The 25,948-nt window shown below is 42.5% G+C and overlaps 1 protein-coding gene across 1 annotated transcript in view; it reads right to left on the bottom strand.

Annotated features, from left to right (window-relative positions):
* Cfap61 (cilia and flagella associated protein 61) overlaps positions 1-25,948 on the bottom strand; it is a 300,156-nt gene that overhangs the window by 42,195 nt on the left and 232,013 nt on the right. The window contains exon 25 of the mRNA XM_059258957.1: positions 21,310-21,515. Within this exon, the coding sequence (XP_059114940.1) occupies positions 21,310-21,515 (206 nt within the window). The remainder of the gene's footprint in view (positions 1-21,309; positions 21,516-25,948) is intronic.

Genomic DNA, 25,948 nt, shown 5'->3' with positions numbered 1-25,948 from the left:
AGGGTCTCAAGGCTTCCTGACACGAGGCACTTACTTGTACCTGGGTGGGCCAGGCACTATGACCTTTAAGCTTTTCCAGGGCTCTGAAGAGTTGGCTCTGGACCTCACTGAACACTCAAGAGGGCTCTATTGTACACCGCTCAAGTTCCCCCTCTCTCTCTGTGGCTTTTCCCTCTCTATACTTTGTCCTGAGAAACTGACCTGCCTTGCTGTCCCCAGACTCTCAGTGGCATCTCCTCTGCTTGAGAGGACCGGGTGGCCAAACCAGGGCCATAACAGGCTCCCCTGGCAGCCCTAACATGGACCAGGCCTTAGCTTCGGTTCACTAGAACGGGCTGGAGCTGAGCAAGCAATTCTCAGGAAAACCACAATTTAGGGGCAACCAATCAACAGGTGCCCCCCAAGCCTCCTGCTGGTTCAGTAGGCCCCAACCCCCTTCTGCTAGCTCAGCAGATCCCCGCCACCCCCCCCCCCCAGACTTCTGCTAGCTAAAGATAGCTTTCCCTACCCTCTCACCAACAAGCTCCTAGACACTAGACACCACCACCACCAATGGGCCCCTAATCACTACAGCCTCCCACCAATCAGCTCCCAGACTAATCTTCCCTCCACCAATCAGCACCAGATTAATCCCTCCTCCCTGGAATTCCCCTAACTCTGCTTAAAAGGAGCTTGTGACCCCTCTTCAGGGTCGCCATTTGCCACCCCATCATGCTGGAAATAAACGCTCTTGCTAAATTGCATACGTGACTGCTGGTCTTTCTTGGGGACTTCTCTCGGACCCTAACACCGCTCAGAATCTTCTGGACTCCATCCACTTTTGCTGTGGCCTGGAAACCCTCCCAAGGCAACAAGCTTGAGCAATCACAGCATTTATCTTATGCAAACACTTCTCTACTTCACTGTCCTAGCCCTGTTGCATGTCCTATTAAAACAGGTCTGCTGCACCTGGTCAGGCTTTCAGTGCTTTCGAATGAGTAAGTATGTTTGGTCTTCTGAGGTCTGGAAAAAAAAGAACACTGAATTCCACAACAGCTGCTTCTAGAATTCTGGCAAAAGGTTTGTGGACCAGAATATAACCAGGGCAAAATTTATCCTTATCGAGAGCAGATATAAATCCAAATTCCAAATGCTCTTTCTGACAGTTTCCGGAGAACTGGCTGACTTCCGGTCAGGCTTGTTTATGGAAATGTGGCAGCAGGGCTGGAGACCCTTTTAGTATGATTTAGCCCAACCATAGGTAGGTCACTGAAAGACTACAGACACTTCCCAGCTCAGACAAAGAGAGCTACCACGTGAGACTGAGTCGTCTCCAGCGAGACAGTCCCGTGTGAGACTTGGCATGAGTACCATGAGGTGAGGACCCTGCTTATTCTACTGGCAAGCCCCATTGTGGTGGTGAGCCATAGCTGACTCTCCTGGGCACCAGGCAGGACTTGGGGTGATCGTGCTGCTGAAATGGATCCTGACCGAGAGGGGAAGCCTCAGAGCTGGTGACCTCACAGTAGGGTTCTAGTTCCACAAAGTCCTTACTTACTCTGGCAGAGACTGGCCCATCTGCAGAGCCGTGTACTGACCATTTCTTGGAAGCCAGACACTGAAGCTGCTCCTCCATCCACTGCTCTTTCACCTAGTCACAGTAGAGTCTGTTACCTGCAACTGGACCTTCGCTGACAGACTTGCATGCGCTGCACGTCCCTATGATGTGGCTGATGAGGGGCTTACCTGAGGAGAGCAGGGCAGGCTCACTCCACCATTCCCATCCTCCCTTCTCTTACCAGGATTTCCAATCTGTAGTCTCTTTGGAAGGGTCCTCTAAGTGCTCGGTCCATTCTGTGGAGGCTAGTTGGTGAGAACTAACTGCAAGTCCGAAGAACCAGATACATACAAACTGCATACAAACCAGACACACAGAACTCTAATTTTACCTCGCCAAGTTGACTTCTCTGCGCTATGACAGCCTCTGGGCACTCTGGGTGTGGCAAATCCATAGAGATGCCTCAGTCTGTCACTGGGCCAAGGCAATGCCAGAGCAAGGCTTCAAACTGACAATAAAACCCAACTCCTTTCTAATTTTAATATAAAAATACAGATAGATGTTCTAGTAGTTTCTTCATTCACACAAAAGTCTACGATGCACCTGAGGTACCTTCGTCAGGGAAACAGAATTATTTTCGTGTCCCAGGAATAAACACCATTAGTCTTTTCGTAACAGGGAAATGAAAAATTACATAAAACAGCTCCGGCTTCTAATGGTTGGTCATTTGCACAATGTAAAATGTACTCCTCTGGTCCTGAAGCAGGGAACTTGACAGAGCCGGGGAACTCTGGTTCAGAACTCTCCAAGCCGCTGTCTTGGCAGTGACCCATCACAAGCTTGGCCAGTCTCTTACCTCTAAGATGGATATGATAGGCTATAAGCAGGATCCTCGGAGCAAGTGGGTTCTTAGAGAGGAAGCTGTACCACCCAGGACCTTGTTCTAGGATCTTGGGGACAAATAGGTACCTTTAGACTCTGCTTGCTTTATAGCTCAATCATCTGAAATCTGGGTAGTGAGACCAGGCCCACTATACTCTATTATATCCTATATTCTATATATTTTATATTCTATTTCATATGGGTCTATATTTTATTAGACATAGGTTCTATATTCTACTTGGCTTTCAAAAATACCTCCCTATAAAAAAACATAAGTTGCTTTTGGAATGGAAAATGTTAAAGATTAAATAAACATGTACAAAATAACCCCTCAAAAGAAGCCTAAAGAGATCCAGGCCCGGGAGGAGAGGACTGGGATTATCACACATGTGACAGCTCCCTGCTGCCCAGTGGCTTCGAAGCAGCTCTCGTAATTGTTAGTTCGCAATAAAAAAATCTAGGCAGCCAGACCAGGTACTTTTTTTCATGGTTCAGTAGACTAAGAACAGAATGTCTGAAATGTATTTATCCGAGCAAGTGCAGTTCAATAGGCTAATCAAGTCGCTTCTTGGAGTTTGGAAAAGAGGTATTTATACTTAAGCAGTTTGGAGACCTTGCTGATAGCTGTTGTCTTTCCAGCTGTTATTTCAAGTTGATAAATACTAGCCGTCAGTCACCTCCTGACAGGTGGGTATACACGGAGATGGAAGAAGGAAAATCAATAGAGGATCTTAACCCCCAGAGCAGAAGTTCGAAATGAAAAGTGATATTAAAAGACGCTCATATGGGCAGGAGTCAGTTTGGAGCAGAGGGTGGCTCTCCTAAACCCCTCATCATGGCTTGGTATCTGACAAAAGGTTGGGACACTTGGTCATTGAGATCTCACCTGGTGAGCAAATGGCAGCTGCTGAGGCTTGAAAGGTGGAAAAGGCTAGCCTGAGACAAAATACTTATTGGACCACAAGGCCACGTGCCTTTTGTGTCACCTGTAGAATAACTAATTACCCAGAAGGCCCTCCTCCCACACTGTCTTCCCCCACAACTGTCTTTCTTTGGCACATGATCTGGAGAGAATTAGTTTTCTGAATGTCTCCACAAAAGAAGGTACAGAGAGAAACAGTCCGTTCATGGGCCTGTCACTGAGCACCCATCTCTTAGGGACAACAGTGGCATGTGAGGAGTCTGCGGCAGTTGGGGCTGGCAAGTGGCACTGTGGGAAATCTTGTTCCTTATATGCTGTGTCCAACACCACCCACTACAGAGCCTATGGATGCTGTTGGTGTATAGTGGTTTTAACCAACTTTCTACAATGACATAATTCTGCTCTCCTGCACCTTTGACGTAGTGGCGGTCACTGGCACCATATGGCTGTGGAGCCTATGAAATATGGCTAGTGTGCCCAAGGTGATGAATTTTTTTAATCTGTGTGGACATAGATGCACAAGAATGCAGGTACCTGTGGAAGCCAGAAGAGGGCATAAGATCTCTGGAGCTGGAGTTAAGTCAGTTGTGAAGAGCCTGATGTGGGTGCTGGAAACCATGCTTGGGTCCTCTGTGAGAGCAGTATGTGCTCTTAGCCACTGAGCCATCTCTCCCGCCCTGGAGCTGAGTTTCAGCTATTTTAATATATGAACTCTAGGCCTTCTGAATGGTGGATAAGCACTCATTACTTAGCTACACTCCAAGCCTTAATTATAATTAAGGTTTAAGCAATGATTAGCTATTAGATAATATGGTTCTAAAGTATTTGTAATTATTGACAATGTGCAAAACAATTTTCCAAAGCAAGTTTTACAGGTGTATGATAGGTTAGATACTAAATATCTAGACACACTTTATAATTCAAAGAGCTCACAAAGCCAAATTTTAATTGATATTTGGAACCAGAGAGCAACATTTGATCCATCTCTTTTCTATGAAGTACCCTGGGCACCTCCATATACTATCACTCTAAACCGAGCACTGGGCTTCTCACTTAATTCTCCTAGAATTGTTTAATGTAATCTGTGTACCACATGTGCTTGGTGCTCACATAGGCTAGTATAGGGCATCAGACCCCCAGGAACTGGAGTTACAGATGGGTGTGAGCCACCATGTGGGTGCTGGGAATTAAATCCGGATCCTCTGGAAGAGCAGTGCTTTTTCTCTCTCTGTCTCTCTCTCTCTCTGTCTCTCTGTCTCTGTCTCTCTCTCTGCCTCTGTTTCTGTCTCTGTCTGTCTGTCTCTGTCTCTCTGCCTCTCTCTGTCTCTGTCTGTCTCTCTGCCCCCCCCCCCCCAGGAAAGGGTTTATTTCACCTTACAGCATATAGTCATGAAGAGAAGTCAGGGTAGGAACTGAAGGCAGGAGCCTGGAAGAAGAAACTGAAGCAGAGACCATGGATGTATAATGAAGGCGATGGTGGTTGTCTAGGGGATTGCCAATTTTGTTCCCTGGCAAGAAGGACTGAACAACCACCAAAGACAAGTTCAAGCCCCAGGGAAGAGACAAGTAACAGCTTTATACATTGTAGGTAGGACAAGCCTGAGCCTGGAAGCCTGTCAAACAATGATGGCTCAGGTATTTTATAGGGCCCCTGGGTTCTCCCCTTTCCCCTGCCTAGATATCCACCCCTGTGCCTTTCTGCTACTTCTCCTTACACAGCATTCTGGGAAGAGGAAGCCTCCATCTCAGGGAGCCTGCCTTAGCTTTGCTCACCTACCTATGGTCTTCTAACCGTGCTTCAGCATAAGAGATAGTATATATCTCAGTTTAGGATTACATTACTTGAGCAGGACTGAATTTTAGTATCCAGATTCCCCATGGATATCAAGAAATAACTATACATGCTGAGGAAATTTGGCCTGAAACTTTTTTATAAAAGGAAATCATTACTTCCTTTCCCTCAAAGTAGAAATGGCAAGAGGCTAAGTCAGAGGTTTGATTCTACATTGTTGCTAATTGCCTTTGTGAACTTGGACAAGCTGTTAGCCCTCACTGAACATGTTTCCTCATCTCTACACTAGAGATCTGATGTATAATAAATTTCCTCTCTGCAATGGAGGTAAGCAAGCGGAGTGCTGCTTACCGCTTTCTTCTCCTGGCTTGCTCAGCCTGCTACCCAGGACTACCTGCTCAGGGGTAGTACTTCCCAAGTGGGCTGGGCCATGCCACACCAGTCATGAATCAAGAGAATGCCCTAAGAGTTGCCTACAGTGATGGAGGTGAGAGAGCAACCTTCTTAGCCATTTCTCTAGTCCATCATTTAATTCTTGATAAGTACATTTTTGTGCCTCTATAAAGCTTTAGAACTTTCCTATCACCATTTTCTTCTGTCCTGTGCGGTGGGGGAAATTATTATAGATTAGATCTCCATTGCAGAGAGGAAATTTATTATACATCAGATCTCTGGTGTAGAGATGAGGAAACATGTTCAGTGAGGGCTAACAGCTTGTCCAAGTTCACAAAGGCAATTAGCAACAATGTAGAATCAAACCTCTGACTTAGCCTCTTGCCATTTCTACTTTGAGGGAAAGGAAGTAATGATTTCCTTTTATAAAAAAGTTTCAGGCCAAATTTCCTCAGCATGTATAGTTATTTCTTGATATCCATGGGGAATCTGGATACTAAAATTCAGTCCTGCTCAAGTAATGTAATCCTAAACTGAGATATATACTATCTCTTATGTAACTTTCTGCATTCTTCTCTGTGTGTGAGTGTGTGGCATGTGTTCCTGCTGGTGTGTTCACCCATGTTTAAGTGGGCATGCATCTATACGCCCAGGTATATGAATGCCAGAGGTTGAAATTGTGTGTCTTCCTCAGTTACTCTTGATTTTATTTTTTTGAGACACAGTCTCTCATTGAGCCCAGAGTTCATCTATTCCATTAGGTGGCTGGCCAACATGCTCCAGGAATCCATCTGTCTCTAATTCCTTGGCCCTGGGATTACAGACACAGCTGCCTTGTCCACTTTTACATAGGTTCTGAGGATTTGAACTCAGATCCTCATTCTTACATGGCCATCTCCCTACCTAATCCTCTTGCATATTCCAAATTGTCTCTAGATTACTTACTCAACAGTATAGATGCTATGCAAATAGTTGTTATGCCATATTATTTATCAAATGCTTGCACATATTCAGCAAAGATCCAACATTCCCCCCAAATATCTTAGATCTTCAGTTAAGTTGAATCTGCGAATGCAGAACCCACAGCCAGGGAGAGATACCTGCACACAAGTGAGCAGCATGGTAGTGACAGGGGGCAGGTGGCAGCTGTGGGCAGGGAGCCATAGGCAACTTAAAAGGAGCAACAGTGGCCTTGCTCAAAGGAATTTGTTTTTATAAAGCTTGGTGAAAAGTTTGATTTTTTTTTTTTTAGAATGTGGCATATGTAATCTAACAGCCACACATGTCAGTTATGTCTCACACTTTATGATATACCCCATGTTCAGTTCACATGCCAGCATTGTCTTCTGGGATACAGAGCCATCCTGGGCTGTCTAAATCATCTCCACTAGGCATTCGCATGTGACTTAAATACACAGATTTCCTTTAAAATAATAAAAGCATGGGTTTTCTTTGATAGTAGAGAGGATGCAGGCAATTTATTTTGTTTAAGATGTAACAATGTCTGCTTGGAAAGAACAACAGAAAATCTATAGATATTTATGTCAAACAAAGAGGGTAGGGAAATGATGGCGAAGAGTAATACTTGAGCCCCCACCCTTTCAGACTGATGCTGACTGTTCCTGAATCTGCTTGCTAATTCCTTGTGTTCTCACTGATAACATAAACAATCTTGGATGTTACATGGGATGTTCATTTCTTTCATCTATTTATGGTACTCTCCTGTGGCAAACACGAACTTGGAATACTTGTTGAAGCTAGGAAACTAGAGAGGGATCATCAGCAGAGAAGGGGTAAAAAGACCTTACAGAATGGGGATAACAGAACAAACGTGATATGAAGGGGCAGAGAGGAGAATGGGAAAGAAAGTTTAAGTAGGGAGAGGGACAGGAACGTAGGGTGGAAGAAGGGATGGGGCAAAGGATAACAAACATGAAAGATGTTTGAAAAAGCCACGTGGAAACCTACTATAAGTTGTAAAATAGTAACATATATATATATATATATATATATATATATGTATATGTATATATATATACACATATAACACAAATATACATCATATAAAAGAGTTTAATGGAATTACCCTACACAGGAATCTTCTCCTAGGAACCATAGGTTTCCAAATAAAGTCCAGTGCTAGGTGTGGGGTGCCTCCCCTCAAAGAGCAGAGAATGTATCTGTAAAGTTCTCAATATAAGTGGGATATCTATATCATATCCCTCCCTCCAAGGCTTGGGACCATCACAGAAGAGGTGGCAGAAAGCATTCTAAGAGCCAGAAGTTGAAGAGGACCAGAGAAAAACTGTCTTCTGGACATGACAGGAAGGCCCTCTGGACTCAGGAATTCAGGGCAGCTGTGGTTGTCTGCACAAGATCAAGCCAGTCAACAGTCCAGCCTGGAGCACGGAGGGGCTCAGGAGTTCACCCCCAGCTGAGGAGCGATTGACAGGTGATGGCTTTTGGCAGGGGGAGAGAGTCAGTTTTCTTGAAAGGTGATTGCCAAGGTGTGAATTCCAAGGTTGAGGGCCCACACTCCAGTGGGTGGCCTATACAGATTGAGTATAAGCAAAGCACAGACTTTATTCTGTAGATTCTTTTAAAAAAAGAGGAGGAAGTTAGAAAGAGTGAAGTTGGGTCAGGCAGGAGTCAGTGGGCAGGAGTGCCTGGGTCACATGATCAAAATACAATGCATTCATGTGTAAAAATCTCAAGGAATTAACAGAAATATTATAAATTAAAGAATATTCATACTAATGTTCAACCAATTAAAATATGTGAAGTAAATTTTATGCCTGGGGCTGGAGAGATGGCTTGAGGTCAAAAACACTTACTACTCTTGCAGGGACCCAGGTTTGGTTCCCAGTACTGAGAGGGAGAAGAAGAGGAGGAGGAGAAATAATTGTTTATGGATATATATATATATCACCTCAGAAAAAACCCTTTATGCCGACCTTTCTGATGAATGCCAAAATGACAAGCATCTTTTAATGACTATTTAATAGACGAAACGTGCCAGCACTGCAGTGTTGATGATTGGCACTCTGAACTGGCTGTTTGTTCTTCTTTCACACTGTAATATTTGGTGTGACTATCTGACAGAACATGTGTTGCATATAATTCCAGCATAGCTACAAACAACCTCACCTTTCACTCCAGGATAGGCTAATTCCTCACAAATGTCGCAGTGTGAAGATGGGGAAAAGTGACATTACTCAAAAACCAAAATAATAACCAAATAAACTTTAAATTGAAACAACACTGTAAATTAAAAAACGGGCATGAATCAGATGGACTTTGGCTCCTACCTTGGACTCTATCTCTAGTTCAAAGGTTGAGCATCTTGGGAATATGAAATATTAAAAAAATGTGTCTTTCACTAGTGGGTAAGGTCCTGCCTGTTGCATCTAGGAGAAGGGATGGTCAGAGATGAAAGTCCCAGGCAGAGGTTGTGAGAAAACCCAACCCTAAATTGACTTCCATGGGGCAGAGATACAGACATTAATTAAATGACTGGGAATGAAACTCAAGAGGCCAAAGTTTGGATTGTAGCAAATCACGTGAGGGAGGTTGCCGAGGCTGTCCAACAGAACTGGCATTGTCTGAGAGATGCAGGCAAGCAGGGGCCCTTTCAGTTCACGGAAAAGTGTCCCACAGGGGAGCTTGTGAAGGGTGTCAGCTCCCCACCATTCAGCAAAATACCTGAGATGATCAAGTTTTAGGAGAAATGGTTTATCCTGGCTCACACTTTAGAGAATTGTGTAACTTTTTCCTCTAGGTGTGACATGACCATCGAGTGATTGAGGTGACCTGTGACAGAACACTCTGCACACACAGTCATGGCAATCAAAGAGACTGAACAATGCAGCGGTGGCCTTGTCCATGGCGATGGTAATGAAGCCCATGGCATTCCCTTGCAGAAGCAGGGCTGGTTACGAGAGCCCCGGGTGAAATTCCACTCACTGCTTCCTCTTGCCCTGGAGCTGCTGCTTACGATCTTGGGGTTGCTAAGTATACAGGAGGTGAAAGTTTGCCTTGGGGTAGGGACTCTGGTGGTTCAGCTTTCATGGCACTTCACCGTGGTCTAGATAGGTGCCTGGGAGTGGCCCATGTTGAAGGAAGTTAACTCCAGAGAGCTCACTGGTTCACTAAGCTGGACTTGGATAGAAGAACCCATTCCTTAGTCCGTTGGTAGCCTAGTGGATTGAGCTTATACATCTCACCAAGTCACATAATTCAATTCCAGTCACATAATAGGATTCCGGTCCGTGGCTGTGTGGTGTAACTACAGTTTAGGTCTCTGGTGGATGTGCTGAATGGCTCTGAAGGGGCATATGTGGTTAGCAAGACTGTTCACCTTGTGGCCAGAAAGCAAGAAAGGAAAAGGAGCCTTGGTCCGACTCTTTGAGATCCCGCCCTGCCATTACCCAAAGACTTCCCTTTAGACACTACCTCTTTTAAAATATTATAGTTGTTGTTGTTATTATTATTATTATTATTATTATTATTATTATAAGTGTATGTGTGTGTGTGTGTGTGTGTGTATGTGTGTGTGTGTGTGTGTGTGTGTGTGAGAGAGAGAGAGAGAGATAGAGAGAGAGAGAGAGAGAGAGAGAGAGAGAGAGAGAGAGAGAGAGAGAGAGATGGAGGAAGGGGGGTTAGAGAGATGGAGGGAGGGGGGTTATGATGCTCATGACATGGAATGGGTGTGGAGGTCAGCGAACTTATGGACTTGGCACCTTCCTGACCTCTCCAACCTCTCCAAGGCTTCTGTGGCTTGAATGCCGGTCACCAGGCCGGCATCATCAGGAGTCAAGCACCTTTACCTGTGAAGTCATCTCACCAGCCACAGACCTCACCTCCTAAAACTTCTGTCACCTCAATGTCACCACCTGGGAACAAGCCATTAGCATCTGGGCCTTTCAGGGAACATTCAGATACACACTAGGGCAGAAGAACAGGAATATACCACGGACCAGGAGAATGCTCCTGTAACTTCTGTTTGTAGAAAGTAGGGTGGGTAGTTAGATTGTGAAAAGTCTGGGGGAGATGGGCACCTGGTATTTACTGTTCAAGTTACTACCGAACACAGCACAAGGCTACTGAGTATAGAAAAAAAAGAGAGGGGGGGAGAGACGACTTCCAGTCCTAAGAGCATGGCTCTGATTGCAGTCTAATAAATAATTAGGGGACTGAGTGGGCCCATTGCATCCTCCTTTACAGTTGCAAAGAGAGAGACAGCACAAGGTGGCTTTCCTAAGGGTACAACTTCTGGAGCCTGACAGTTCAGCAAGGTAATGGCAGCTTTTTAAAGGGCCGGCTCAGGCTCCATTTAGAATACTGCGCACAGGAGCACTTACCCACTAAAAGTAGGCTGTGGAGTGTTCGGCAAGTGCGCAGGAGGATGGCGGTGCTCACGGGAGGAGAGGCCTTCGGGGCAGCTTTGAGAGCTGAGATGTTAAGATGTGAAAGGAGGTGATTTAATCAAGGCTATGAGTATCTGATGGGCTCCTGCAACGAAGCTGGGGTAAGACCTATTCAGGCTGAGAGGACAAAGGAGTCCACAGACTGCTAATTAAGGCTGAGGGGCGGGGGAGTCAGCAGGCATGACTTTTCCTCTGCAGGGTCATCCATAAGTGAGGCTAAAAAGATGAGATAGAGTTAAGAAAGCAGAAAAAAAAATGCGAATGCCTTGTTAAAGTCATGCCGTGTTAAAGTCTCTGACAGGCCACATCTCAGCAAACTGCCTCAGCCTGTCCTCTCTCTACCCACTCCTCCCTTGAAGTTCCTGTCACCTCCAGTGTCCTGGGAAGGAGGAGTAGACCCAGTAGGGAAGAAGGTCCTGTTTACTGTAAACCTGTCAAGGGACTTAGACACTAGCAGGCTTGAGAGGGTGGGTATATGCCTGTGTGTGTGTGTGTGTGTGTGTGTGTGTGTGTGTGTGTGTGTACACTTATGAGTGTGTGTGTGCATCTTTGTGTGCACACCTGAGATCTCAGCTATTCAAATGCTTCAGGAAGCAGGTTGGGAAAGAGCAGATTTTAGTGACATATTTATTATGTGACTTTACAATGGTGGTTGATTTGGAAAGGAACAAATGCTTTTTTTAAAAAAAAAGTCTCCATTATTTTTCTAAAGTGGTAAATCAATCAATCACACACCTGCCTCTCCGGGTGCACAGAGTGGTGACTGAATGCTCTCCCCTGTCCCAGCGGTGAAGCAGTTCTCTGTCTGTGTCTCTCTCACTTCCTCACCCAATGGGAGAACTAGTTCTCTCTTACACACCCACCAGCGGCCAATTAGTTCTCCTTCTCCAGCGCCAGTGGTTTGTACTGGCACTGTGAGGTAGAAAGAAAGACTGAACCCCAGCCGGACTCTGAGCCAGCCTGGGCTGCGGAACCCCAGCGGTTGTGGCCCTGTGGCAGCTGTCTGCTGAGCATCACTTGAGCTGACTGCTCAGTTGCCACCCTCTGTTTCCACAGGGCTCCAAGTGACTCACTGCTTGTGAGGCATGAGAGCCTCGCAAAGATCCCGAGGGTTCCTCTGAAGTGGGAGAGGAGCCGTTCTTGGTACTCGGCTTACAGAAAAGCAGAGCACTGGGTACCCTCGGCCCTGCCAGCATGGAGGAAGGTGTCCTCAGTGTGGTGGATGGATGAGCACAGGGGACATGCAGCTGGCTTTGAATGAGACACATGGCTGACATTGCCAAGGTCAGGAAAACAATTGGTAATCATATCTTGGCCAAAATCAGCTGAGCAATTCACCCTGCTTGGACAGGGCCAAGTCAGCCTGTCTGACAAGGGGCAGGGAGAACAGGGCTGGGCCAAGAATCAGCACTGCGACCTGGCAGTACTTTGTGGCACTTGAGAAGACCGTGGCCGCAGCTGCATGTGTACATGCCTGCCAAGGCATGGTGGGATCCTCAGGGCCTCACTTACAATGCGTGGCCAGTGTCTTCCTGCCCCCTGCCTCTTTCTGACAGATGCCAGTCGACACTGCCTGCCATCAAGTGCTGTCCACTCTTATTTGGGCATCCTGAACCAATCAAATTAACTTTTATAATTATTACCATCATCAGCTAACAGCTGTGCCCTGACTAGAGGCTTCATGCTCACCAGTGCTGTTTCAGGGCGAACCAAATCAGCAGGGGCTTTGAATTTGGCTAAATGTGAAAGCATTTCTTCTTCTTTTTTTTCCTTCCACATTCAATTCTTAGTATCTCATTTACCACTGAATAGGTTTTCTTTTAAACCAAAAGAAAAAAAAATTCCCCTGAAACTCAGATGTTCTAATAAACCAAGAAGAAAATGAATTTCCTTTTTTAAATACCTACGTTTTCACTCCCAGTGACAGATTAGGTGAATTCCACAAAATGAGAAACACCTGCATTAAATGATGTCATTGCTCTTGTGACCTAACAGATATCCACAGAACATTCCATCCAAACAGTCCAGACACTACAGGATACATTTCTTAGTAGCCCATGGAACTCTCTCTACAATAACTCATGTTGTAGGACACAAAATAGATTTTAAAAATGTAAGGAAATTCAAATAATTTCTCGTCTTTCATCTGAGCACAATGGAGTAAAGGTTGAAATCAACAGCCAGAGAAACTGGAAAGCAAGCCTAACTCAGAGACTGGCCACTCCACCACTGAACGCTGAATGAGGCCTTCCAAGAAATTAAACAATTCCTAGAATTGGATAAAAATGAAAACACAATGTAACAAAACCCCACGGGATACAATGCAAACAATCCTAATGGGAAGTTTACAGTCACAGTGTTTATGTTCAAAAGTCAGAGCGACTGCAGATAGCTAAAAATGCATCTCAGGCTTGGAAAAACTAGAACAAGCCAAAGTCCAAATCAGTAGCTGGCAAGAAATATGATCAAGTCCGACATTAGTGAACTAGAAACAGCAAGAGTACAAAGACTCAGTGAAGGAAAGGATTGGTGATCTGAAAAGAACAATGAGATTGAGAAACCTATAGCCAAAATTAACCAAAAGTGGGAAGACCCAAACTAACAAACCAGAGCTGAAAGAGGAGACTTCACCGCCTTGTCCGTTACATGGCTTCCAAGGACTTGGACCTGCCTGGGGACAGCGAAGAAATGAAGAAAAGTCAGATACACAGAAAAGCGGGGGTTGGGTGGACTGGGCTCTCTGATGGAGAAACCTCAGCACCCTAGAGCTCAGTGTGTTTACTATATAGAACTGAACAGGAAGGTGGGGTTACTGCATATAGATAAACAAGGAGGCAGGGTTTATGGTGGACAGCTGAATCAAGGAGGCTGCTAATCTCAGTAGGAGCAGGCTCCATAGGGGAGCAGTCTTGAGACTATAAACATCCAGGGGGCAGTGGGGAGAAAACTATGGGTTTTTGTTTGTTTGTTTGTTTGTTTGTTTTGTTTTTGCATACACTATCAACCATCACACCTGGACTGGCAGAAAAAGCTTTGCCATTTCCCTTTGAGTCTCACCCTGTACCTCTGTGAGCCTAGTCAACAACACACACTGACTCAGGACTTCACTCAGGGCTTTCTCCTTCCTACACATTACAACAACAACAAAAAAAATGACATTCAGAAAATTGTTAGGCTCTACCTTTAAACTTATATTCTATTAAATTGGAAAAACATTTTAAAAATGATAAAGTTCTAAACACATATGACCTACTATCTTAGGGTTTCTATTGCTGTGAAGAGACCCCATAACCACAGCAACTCTAATAAAGGAAAACATTTCATTGGGGCTGGCTTACAGTTCAAAGGTTTAGTCCATTGTCATCATGGCAGGACACAGTGGTGTGCAGGCAGGCATGGTGTTGGAGAGATAGCTGAGAGTTCTTCATCTTGCAGGCAATAGGAAGTAGACTGAGACACTGGGCGGTACCTTGAGCCTATATGAGACCTCAAAGTTGGCCTCCACAGTGACACAATTCCTCCAACAAGACCACACCAACTCCAACAAGGCCATAACTCCTAATAGTGCCACTCCCTTTGGGGGCCATTTTCTTTCAAACCACCACACCTACCAAAATTTAATTAAGTTAAGTAAATAATTTTATTTTTTTCTTCGAGACAGGGTTTCTCTGTGTAGCTTTGCACCTTTCCTGGATCTCACTCTATAGACCAGGCTGGCCTCGAACTCATAGAGATCCACCTGGCTCTGCCTCCCGAGTGCTGGGATTAAAGGCGTGCACCACCACCACCCGGCTACATAAATAATTTTAACACATCTATAACAAGCAACAAGACTGAAGGAGCAATACAAAGTTTTTTAAATTAAAAATGCCCAGGCCTTTATGTATTCACTGCTAAGTTCTACTACACCTTTAAAGAAGAAACAACAATAATCCTTCTCAGACTATTTCATAAACCAGAAATGGAAGGGACACTACAAAATCTTCTTACGTGGCCCATATTACTCTGACATCAAAACCCACTTAAAAGACCCAACAACAAAACAACATAGGCCAATTTCTCTGGTAAACATAGATGCAAACATTCTCAATAAAATCTACAATGTATCAAAAGATCATTCACCATGATCAAGTTGGCTTCATTCCAGAGATGCAGGGATGGTTCAACATTCATAAATAAAAAACAAACAAAATCATTTACAAATCAATAAATGTAATACATCACATAAATGGACTCAGGAAAGAATTCACATTACCATCTAAATAGATGAAGAAAAAGCTTTAGACAAATTCCAACATCCCATCATGATGAAAGCCCCAAAGAAACTAGAAATAGAAGAACTGTATCTCAACATAATCAGGCTTTATACAACAAATCTCTAATCAACACTATGCTAAATGGGGAAAAACTCAAAGCGTTTCCACTAAAATTGGGAACAAAACAAGAGTATCCACTTCCTCCACTATTATTCCATATAGTGCTCAAAGTATTAATTAGAAAAAATAAGACAAGAGAAAGAAACAAAATGGAAACAAAGAAGCCAAAGCATCCTCATTTGTAAATATGATTCTACACGTTAGAGATTCCAAAGACCCCATCAGAAAGTTCTTGGATCTGATAAACGCCATCAAAAAAGTGGCAGCATAAAAAAAAAGGAACAAAGCACAGTCAGTAGCCTTTCCACATACAATGAACAGACATGCTGAGAAAAAACCAGGAGAATAACCCCACTCACTATTGCCTCACATTAAAAAACAACCAACACAATTCTGAGAATAAACATATCTCAAGTAAGTGAAAGCCCTCTACAATGAAAACTTTCAAACACCAAAGAAAGAATTATAGAAGGTACTAGAAGAGGGAAAGACTTCCCATTATCATTGACTGTTAAGACCTAATATTGTGAAAATAGCCAAGAGCAATTTACAGATTCAATGAAATCATCGTCAACATTTCAATGCCATTCTTCATACAAATATTTAAAAAAGCCCTTAAAACTCATGTGGTAATACAAAAGACCCTAGAGGGCAAAACAATCTTGAACAAAAAGAACGTCAGAGATATCCCATATCTGATTTCAAGTTAAACTAGAGAGATACAATAAGAAAAATAGCATGGTACTCACACACAGCCAGTCTCTATCTCTCACCCCGTGTGAAAATCAGCTCCAAATGGACTAAAGGTCTTAATGTAATAAAGTAGGGAAGGCATTTCAAGATATAGACATAGGCAAGGACTCTCTGAATTATATTCCAGTTGCTCAGGAGACAATGCCAACCTGACAAGTAGGATTTCATGAAATTAAAGGTCCGCACAGCACGTGAAACAATGTAATGTAGAAACATCACCTTGGATGGAAGTAAAATCTTTGTTACCTATATGTACCACTAAGAATTAATATCTATAATATACAAAGAGCTAGAAAACCTAAACAACAAGAAATGAAGCAGCTCAGTAAATGTTAATAAAACAAATAGTTCTCCAACAGTAAAAGAAACATATGAAAAAATGTTCAACCACACTAGCCACCAGAAAAAATGCAGATTAAGATGACACAGAGATTCCATCTCACCCAAATCGGAATGACATTCCTTAAGACAACAAATGCTGACAACATTGGAGACAAAGAGAACTCACACATGTTCACATGTGAACAATCTACCATAATGGAAGCCAGTGCAGAGGGTTTCCTACAATATAACTCAGTTACCAGCACTCCTGGGTATTGACCCAAAAAATTCTAAGTCAGCATATCAGTCAAGTCTACAGGCGTTTGAAAAAGGGGAAAACATGATTAAAGAATTTGATACTTTATAAAAAGATGGACTATCTTTGAAAGCACTAAGAAACTTTTCTGATACATAAAATATTTCTAAAATTAAGCACTCCTTTGGGAAGAAAGCAAGAGTCTACTCATTATTTAAAAATGCTGAGTTGGAACAAAGGGTGTGCTTGGTATGCACAAGACCCTAGGCTTTAGCCGGGCGGTGGTGGCACATGCCTTTAATCCCAGCACTCGGGAGGCAGAGGCAGGCAGATCTTTGTGAGTTTGAGGCCAGCCTGGTCTACAGAGAGAGATCCAGGACAGGCACCAAAACAACACACAGAGAAACCCTGTCTCAAAAAAACAAACAAAAGACCCTAGGGTTTAATCCTCAATGCGCGCGCATGTGCGCGCGCGTGTGCGCACAAACACACACACACACACACACAGCTTAGAAACAATCTTCATAAGGATCCTTTGCCCAATAAAGGACACAAATAATATGAAAGAAAAATATCACACATTTAATAATGAACACATTATCTGTAAAAAGGAGGCAAGGCTGCCGGCCCTAACTACTCCTCAGTAATTTATGCCACAAACCTTACTTAGCCTGTGTAGTAGGACAAGAAAAACAAAAAGAAATCACGAAGATTGGATAAGAAAAAATTGACATTATTTACAAAGGATACAATCTTGTCTGTGTGGAAATCTAAAAGGATCTATAGGTGAATTTTTTTTTAATTAATGAAGGACTTCAGCAAATTTGCAAAACTCAGAACTACAAAAAAATTAGGGCATCCCTTTATACTAGCAACAATCAAAAAGAGCGATGCTTTGAAATTAATTAATGAATTAATCATTATGAAAGAGAGCACACGAGCATGCAATGCAAGCATGATGAGCAGGTGTGTGTGTGTCACAGGACATGAGTGGAGGTCGGAGAGCAACCCGGTAGAATTGATGCTCTCCCACCTTTATGGAGCCTGTGGAATGAACTCGCGTCATCAGGCTCACACAGCAAGTACTTTGCCCACTGAGCCATCTCATTGGCCCAACACAAATGACGTTGATAGCAGCAATAAAATGATACAATACCTTGGGATCATGTCAGACAAAAACTGGGCATGTTATTTATGAAGATAATTATAAAATTTTATTGAGAGCCATGAAAGATGTTCTAAATAAACTGATATTTACCCTATGTTATGTTATAATCTGTATCAAAAAGGTCAATTCTTGTCTAATTAAGCAAGAATTTAATGCACTATCCACCAAATCCAATGGATATTTTCATGGAACATATAGGTTTATTATAAAACTTTTGGAAGAGTGAAGGGACAAAAATATCCAAGATATCCTTGAAGAAGGTATTAAGAGATTGCATTAAATATTAATAATTAACAATAAATTAAGAATATATGTTAATTGCCACGATACAGAAAGTGGCTTCAAAGCATTAGAAGAAACATTCAAAATATGAATTCAAAATATGTGACCAACACAAGTTTGCATCCAGATTATATCAGCCCTCTTGGGCATTTTTAAGAAGAGAACCCACATGGTCACAAGGTATTATCATAAATGTCCCATCAACAAATAACAAGGTACTTAGCTGCATCAGTCATCAGAGGAGGATAAAGAAAATCCAGAAGATACAGTTGTATATGACCAAACTGGTCTAATTTTATTTATTTATTTATTTTTATTTTTTTATTTTTTTGGTTTTTCGAGACAGGGTTTCTCTGCGTAGCTTTGCGCCTTTCCTGGGACTCACTTGGTAGTCCAGGCTGGCCTCGAACTCACAGAGATCCGCCTGGCTCTGCCTCCCGAGTGCTGGGATTAAAGGCGTGCGCCACCACCGCCCGGCTGGTCTAATTTTAAAGTCTGAACATAACCAATGTATGATGGACAGACAGGAACTCTCTTGCAAGGTTGTGTAGACAGACATGACTACTTTGGGAAAGTTAAAGTACAGGTTGCCAAGACTATGCAGTTACAGGGCTGTGACACTCTTAGAGAAATTCTGTACATGAAGTACGTTCTCGGTGGCCACAGAAGTATTTGTAACAGCACAAAGAACGTAAGACAACATTCCATGAATGAGTAGGGACAGTCAAGCAATGGAAGACTATGGTGCCAGGTGAGCTGCAGCTGTGTCCGTGAGTTCTGACACCTCTCACACAAATTAAACAGGACACTGACTTTCTGTAGCAACCCATAGATTCAACTCAAAAGTAGGCAAAACAAATTAATACTATTTAGGAAATCATTTATATATAAAGCATATATATAAACACGCACTCACACAGGCACATAGACAGACAGACAGACAGACAGACACACACACACACACACACACACACACACACACACACACGCACACGCGCGCGCGCGTATGCATGTATGAAATAATGGTTGGTAAACCACAACCCTTGGATCAAATCCAGCCAGTGCCTGCTTTGGAATATGATGCTTCATTAGGTCATGCTGTGTCCATTGGCTTATGTGCAAATGACATTTGAAGCCAAAGCTGCTTTCTCATTTTAAGGGCAGAGTTGAGAATTTGTGAAAAAGACTATTTTTGTTCCCATATAGTAAAGTTTCACAGGAAACAAAATGATTAACCCTAACTTCAAAATGGTGGCTGCCTTCCAAATGATAGTCTGGGTATGGCCAGAGACGGGCTTCCAATGCCTTGCGGTGAAGAATTATTCCTTAACGTAGATAGCAGACACATGGGTTTCAGTATCATTTTCCCTTCAAGCATACATGAATATCTCACACACCTTTGTTTGCTTGCATGAGATATTCTGTAATTTAACATTTTTAGGAGGGAGGAAGGATTATGACACCGGCAGTCACCCTGTGGGTATCAAGGACACTCAAATCCTGTTTTACAGACTGTGTGAGGTGCTGGCTCTGCCACCATCTTGTTTTCTGGACAGAAAAAAGTTCTCCCAGCCTCACTAAGCAGCAGCTGCATTTGGAAGTGGCTTTCTACCGTAAAATGGCATGCCTTCCTCAAGGCATCCTAAATAATTTGAGACTTATACTGTGCTATGATATTGGGGCCAACACCAAAGATGACAATTTTTACCAGACTGATCTAAGATTAGGTGCATTTTGTATCAAGTCCAGTGGATTTTTTTTCATGGAACTTGACATGTCTACAATAAAACTTGCTATAGAATTTTTATTCTATAAGTCTTTCACTTGCTTGGTTAGAGGTATCCCAAGATGTGTGTGTGTGTGCGTGTGCGTGTGCGTGTGCGTGTGCGTGTGCGTGTGCGTGTGTGTGTGTGTGTGTGTGTGTGTGTGTGTATTTGAGGCTACTGTGAAAGGTATTGTTTCCTTGACTTATATCTCACACTGTCATTCGTATATTGAAGGGCTACTGATTTTTGTGGTTAATTTTGTATTATTCTACTTTGCTAAAAGTGTTTATCAGCTGTAGAAGTTTCCTGGTGGAGTTTTTAGAATCATTTATGTATACAATTGTATCATCTGCCAAGAAAGATACTTTGACTTCTTCCTTTCCTATTTTTTTGTCCCCTTCAGTTGCCTTATTGCTGGATCTAAGATTTCAAGTACTATAATGAAATAGGTATGAAGAGAGTAAAAATCCTTGTCTTGTTACTGATTTTAATGGAAATGCCTTGAGTTTCTCTCCATTTAGGTTGATGCTGGCTGTGAGCTTGCGGTACATTGCCTTTGTTATGTTGAGGTATGATCCTTGTATCCTTAATCTCTCCAGGACTTTTATCATGAAAAGGTGTTGGATTTTGTCAGAGGACTTTAATGCATCTAATGAGATGATCATGTGGTTTTTGTCTTTCAGTCTATTTATGTGGTGGATTACATTTATCAATTTATATATATCGGACCATCTCTGCATCTCTAGGATGAAGCCTATTTGATTATGATGGATGATCTTTTTGATGTGTTCTTGGATTCAGTTTATAACTACTCTTTTACTGAGAATTTTTGCATCTATGTTCAAAAGGGCTATTGGTCTGTAATTCTCTTTCTTTGTTGGGTTTTTGTGTAGTTCAGGTATCAATGGGAACTGTGTAAAAGAGCTATGTAACCTTGTAACTGTGTAACCTTGTAAAAGAGCTGAAAAAGCCACCCAGAAATTTTCTTACCAATGTATTTGGTAAATAGTCATCCACATTCTGGAAGGAAAAAGGCTAGGATGGTAAGCAGCCTGTCTAGTGGTTACAAAATTCCTAATGGGACCAGATTCTTCCACATCCTGACCTTCAACCTTTCTTTTAGGTTCAGACTGTTGCTCTTAGCAGCCCCATGTGGAAAAGGACTTGAGGATCACCTTACCTCATGTTTTTATATCAACACCATGTACAGTCGCATCTGAGGTCCAGTTCACATACTTCCTCAAGTGAACCTTTGCTCTCCAGCCAATGCTAGTGGTCTGATATTCATTATTGTGTGATAAAGCCATCTCAGTCACTTCAGCCTCTCCCAGTGATTCCTATTTCACTCTCTGGTGCTTCGTGACACACATCCCTCTAGCGTGAAACATCCTATACAACCATATGTACCCACAATCAAAGTTAATGTCCAACTCACCTGTAGAGATCTGGAATCAACTTTTCATCAAAACGAGTGCACAGGTTGTTGAGGACTTGCTCATGCTGTCCAAACAAGCGGATGTAGTTGGAGGCTGGGAAGGGCTCCTTTGAAAAGCATGTGATGGCCTCCACCAACTTATACTTGTTAATGTACAGTCGGAAGTATGTGCCATCTTTCACATTACCTGTTATTATTTCTGAGCCCTGGGTGAGAATGAGAAATGGATCAAGAAAACAGTATCCAAAACATTTCTCAACTTTGGGAATTTTGTTTTACCATTTTTTCATGTATAATAGACAAGTTCTATCTTGTGCCAATAACAGCTAATGACCATACACAAAGACAATGATGCATCAGAAATGACATTTTTCATGACAAAATGTTCCTCAGCACATTTTAAATTGTCATTACATTGTTCTATGCTTTCACTAATTAGTTGCTAAGTGACAACCAACACTATAGCTCAATATCTCACCCAGTAAAGGAACTGAGTCCCTTTATGATGATGCATTTGAAGTGTCAAATTTTACAGAACCATTTTGAAAACAATATCTTGGTCAAAGTGATCATGAGGAATTCTAGTTGTTTTAAAGAATACTTAAACAAATAAAAGATGAAAACCTGGCAGGTAGGCTTAGGAAGGAGGGTGGGCAATGACAGCCAGGCCTTTGATAATGCAGTTGCCAGGAGCACACACCCCACACAGTCAGTCTGTGGATGACCTTTATCACGCCACAACATACATCCTATACAGTCTGTGGATGACCTTCCAGTTTGTAAGTTGTTCAAGGTGTGGATTTTGCCCCTTAGAAACTGATAAAACTGCCACATGAACCAGATAATGAGGAAGGGTTCTGTTATAATCCCATGTCATGACTACTTTTTTTACTTCAGCCATGATGGCTACCGACTCCTCACTGGAGCTCTGTTCCCTGTTGACCTCAGTAGACAAACACAGGCTGTGTTGATGGAGGCTGAACTTTTACTTTGCCCCAAGACTCTGAATTTAGTTCATTATGACACCAATAACGCTTTTCTGAGTGCATATAGAGTTAAGCTTTCACTCTGAACTTGAATATGGCATTTAGAAAGCTACGGCAAATTCAACTTGTCTTAATCCCAAACATTTACCTTAGTCCTGAATCCACCTGAGGGCTTTATCTAAACAGGGATACACAGTGTGATGGTTAATGTGATTGTCAACTTACCAGGATCTGGAACCACCTAGGAGACAAGCCTCCAGGCACACCTGTCTCCTAGGACTTGACAATTATCCCAGTTTTTTCCAGGGGGCCCTAAAGATGCCATCACCCCCAGATATCAGAAAGTAATTTTAAGAAAATGATGCCCACATTCCCAAAAGGTAGAGCAGGTGGTTTTTGGTCATTCAGTGGGTTATGAATATTTGTCATTGTTTAGAGAGGTTGGTTACAAGTTGTTATTGATAATGGTCAGGAAAAAAGGTGAACAAAAGAGATTAGATTCAGAGCTCTTGTTTTGAAAAGAAAAAAGGGGGATATAGAAATGATAGGATAAAATGGAAGATTATTGAATCTACTCTGAAAAGAAAAAGGGGGGATATAAAAATAGGATAAAAAGGTAGATTATTGAATCCACTTTTAAACCAAAAAGCAACTAATAGTTTTAAATATTTTACATTGATATGGATTTTTGTATGTTGATACAAATTTAAGGTTACTTTTGTTAGAACATTTTGTACATACATTTCTACTCTTGTTCAAGGTATTGTATCTATACAGCTCATTTAACAATGTAATGCAAATTTCTAGTACTTGAAAGTTATTATTACAAACTATTTAGGATAATAAAGAAATGCACATTAGTAGTTAGTCACCTATTACAATCAAACTTGTAGTTGTGTTAGGTATGTTTTCAAGGTCAAACAGATATATTTTAGGTAGACAGGTGGTCTTTAAATACTTTAGAGATCTACAGAATTTGGCATTTAATATGTTTTAATGACAATGAGACATGTCAGCTCCTGCCAGCACAAATATACTTCAGAGAAGATGATGGGCATCAAAGAAACTCCATGTGGAGTTTACTTTCTTTGTGGCAAAAGTTAGCCAATGGGCAAGAAAGTGCTCTTGCCTCAACTGCTGACAGTATGCTGTCCAAATTGGACAAGCAGGACACAAAAGAAAGGACTGCTAAACTTTGCCAAGACAAGGTAGGATAGTCCTTTAAAATTTCTGCTTTATAGAAAAGTCTGTCAGCTATTCTAGGCCCGTAGGCCAAAGATGGATGCCCCAACATTGCAGAGGAACCCTGGGTGACTGTCCAGGCAGCCAGCTGTTTCTGTCATTTCTCACACTTTTTGGAAGTCACTTACATGCACTTAGGTAATATTTTCTTCTCAGGTCTCTGATGGAATTGATGGCTAGATAGTTATAGTTCATTTTCCTTGTTAGCAAATTCAGAAAAGAAACTTATAAAAGAAATGTAAAGTGTATAAGGTTGAGAGACAGCAAAAGATAGTTTTGGGTTGGTAATGTAAATTAGGATAGAAGGTGAATTAGGTACAACCCTTTGGACTCATCAAGACAGGATCAATAATGGAGTATTTTCTCTGAATTTGTCAAATGTTAATGGACTAGACATTGTTGATATAATTATTGCCTATATATATTTGTATATAGTTATTGTATTTATTGTATATAGTTTTTCTATGTTAGTTATAACCTTCTCTTTTTATTTTAGACAAAAAGGGGAAAATGTTGTGATATTTTGTTTGTGTTCTGACAAATAAAGCTTGTCCGAAGATCAGAGGGTGGAGCTAGCCACTAGTTAGCCACAGAGGTCTGGAGATCTGTACAGACAAGAGACAGGAAGTGATATGGCTAGGTGGAAAGAGAAAGCGATAAGGCAGGGAGGAGACAGGAGCTCTGCCCTTTTCGGTCTGAGGAGTCAGAGAGGTAAGAGGTAGCTATGGCTTGCTCCTTTGCTTCTCTGATCTTTCAGCTTTTACCCTGTTATCTGACTCTGGGTTTTTATTATTCAGACCAATTAGGATCACGCTACAGGATCATTTATATTAGGTTAGCCTCTGGGCATCCTCCTGAGGAATCATCTTGATTAGGTTATTGAGGTGCTAAGACCTACCCTAAAAGTAGGCAGCCCCTGGGCTTGGGCCCTGGAATGCACAGAAAGGAGAAAGTGAGCTGAACAAGAGCATTGATTGTTCTCTGCTTCCTGACTGGGGACACAATGTGACCAGCTGCCTAAGTTCCTGCCAGAATGACTCCTCTGCCACAATAGGTTATGTCTTTGAACTCTGAACCAAAATAAGCCCTTTCTCTCTTAAGTTACTTTCATCAGTGCATTTTATCACAGCAGCAGGAAAAGCAACTAAACCACAAGGTTGAACTTCATAACTAAACTTAGGCAAGTGGTGGGTATCGTGGCATCACATGGCACAGACCTGGGAAGGAGACTTTAGGCCAACTCCAATACAATGATAGACTGGATATTTAGGGGAGGGGGATGACAGCAGCTACAGCATTAATAAGAAGCTGGCCAATGATGCTTCAAAGAGGAGGCTGGTGGTCTAGTACATTCATGGTAAGAAACTATGTCCATAGCACATTTTCTATTTTGAAAATGTATCACAAGGAGCAGCAGCACCCCACATTTTTGGCACCATCATTAAAATTAAAACTCTGTGTGTGTGTGTGTGTGTGTGTGTGTGTGTGTGTGTGTGTGTTTAACATTCCTTTATACTCTGTGAATATATGTCACTGTGGTTGGTTTAATAAAGAAGCTGACTGGCCAATAGCTGGACAGGATAAGGTTAGGTGGGAAACCAGACTAAGGACCCTGGGAAGAAGAAAGGTGGAGTTGGAGTTGCTAGCCAGACATGGAGAAGAAACAGGAGGTTCAAGATGAAAGAGGGGTAATGCCATGTGACAAAATGTAGATTAAAATAAATTAGTTAACTTAAGTTTTAAGAGTTAGCTAGTAACAAGTTTGAGCTATTGGCTAATCACTTCAGGAGGAAGCTGGAAAACCACAAGCAAGTGAGTGCTGAGTGAGAGGTCACTCCTCAGTAGAAGCAGTGCTGGCCATATTCCGAGTAAAGCTGCTTGGGGAGTTCCAGACGGCTCCCCTCCAGAGTTCTGGTGTAATGGTGGCTGCCAGCTTTTCTCTGGGCTCACTGGAGAGCAGGGACAGCAATCCCACAAGGCCTGAGCTGCCGCTGCCTCCTCCTGAATGTTCTTTATGCTGAGTGACTGAGAAAAGTCACCAAAGAGACTAACTTCGTGAGCCACCCAGATGGGCAACCAGAAGGTGGCTTTGCAAGGAGCTTCATTCACTACCCCACATTCAGTTATTGAGGTCTCCTTTGTGTTCTGGGCTCTACATCCTAGTCTGGGCACTTTCGGGTTGAGGACATGGTTAGTTACTGCAGCAGATGTGACTAACTGCCGAGAAACCTGGTAGCTTGCTGGCCAGGAGCCAGCCAGAGTCTGAGCAGGACACACTGTCCGATGACAACCTGTAGCATGAGGGTGGTAGCCTTAAGATTGCTTCCAGCGACATGTCTTGCTTTATTTTTTAACGACTGAATCTCCATGGTGTCAGCACAAAGCTAAGCACACCATGCTACAGAGTGGCA

The sequence above is a fragment of the Peromyscus eremicus genome, chromosome 4, assembly GCF_949786415.1.
Source record: "Peromyscus eremicus chromosome 4, PerEre_H2_v1, whole genome shotgun sequence".
In the NCBI taxonomy this organism is placed as follows: Eukaryota; Metazoa; Chordata; class Mammalia; order Rodentia; family Cricetidae; genus Peromyscus; species Peromyscus eremicus.
Note: the sequence above shows the minus strand (reverse complement) of the source record. Positions and strands in the feature narration are given on the sequence as shown.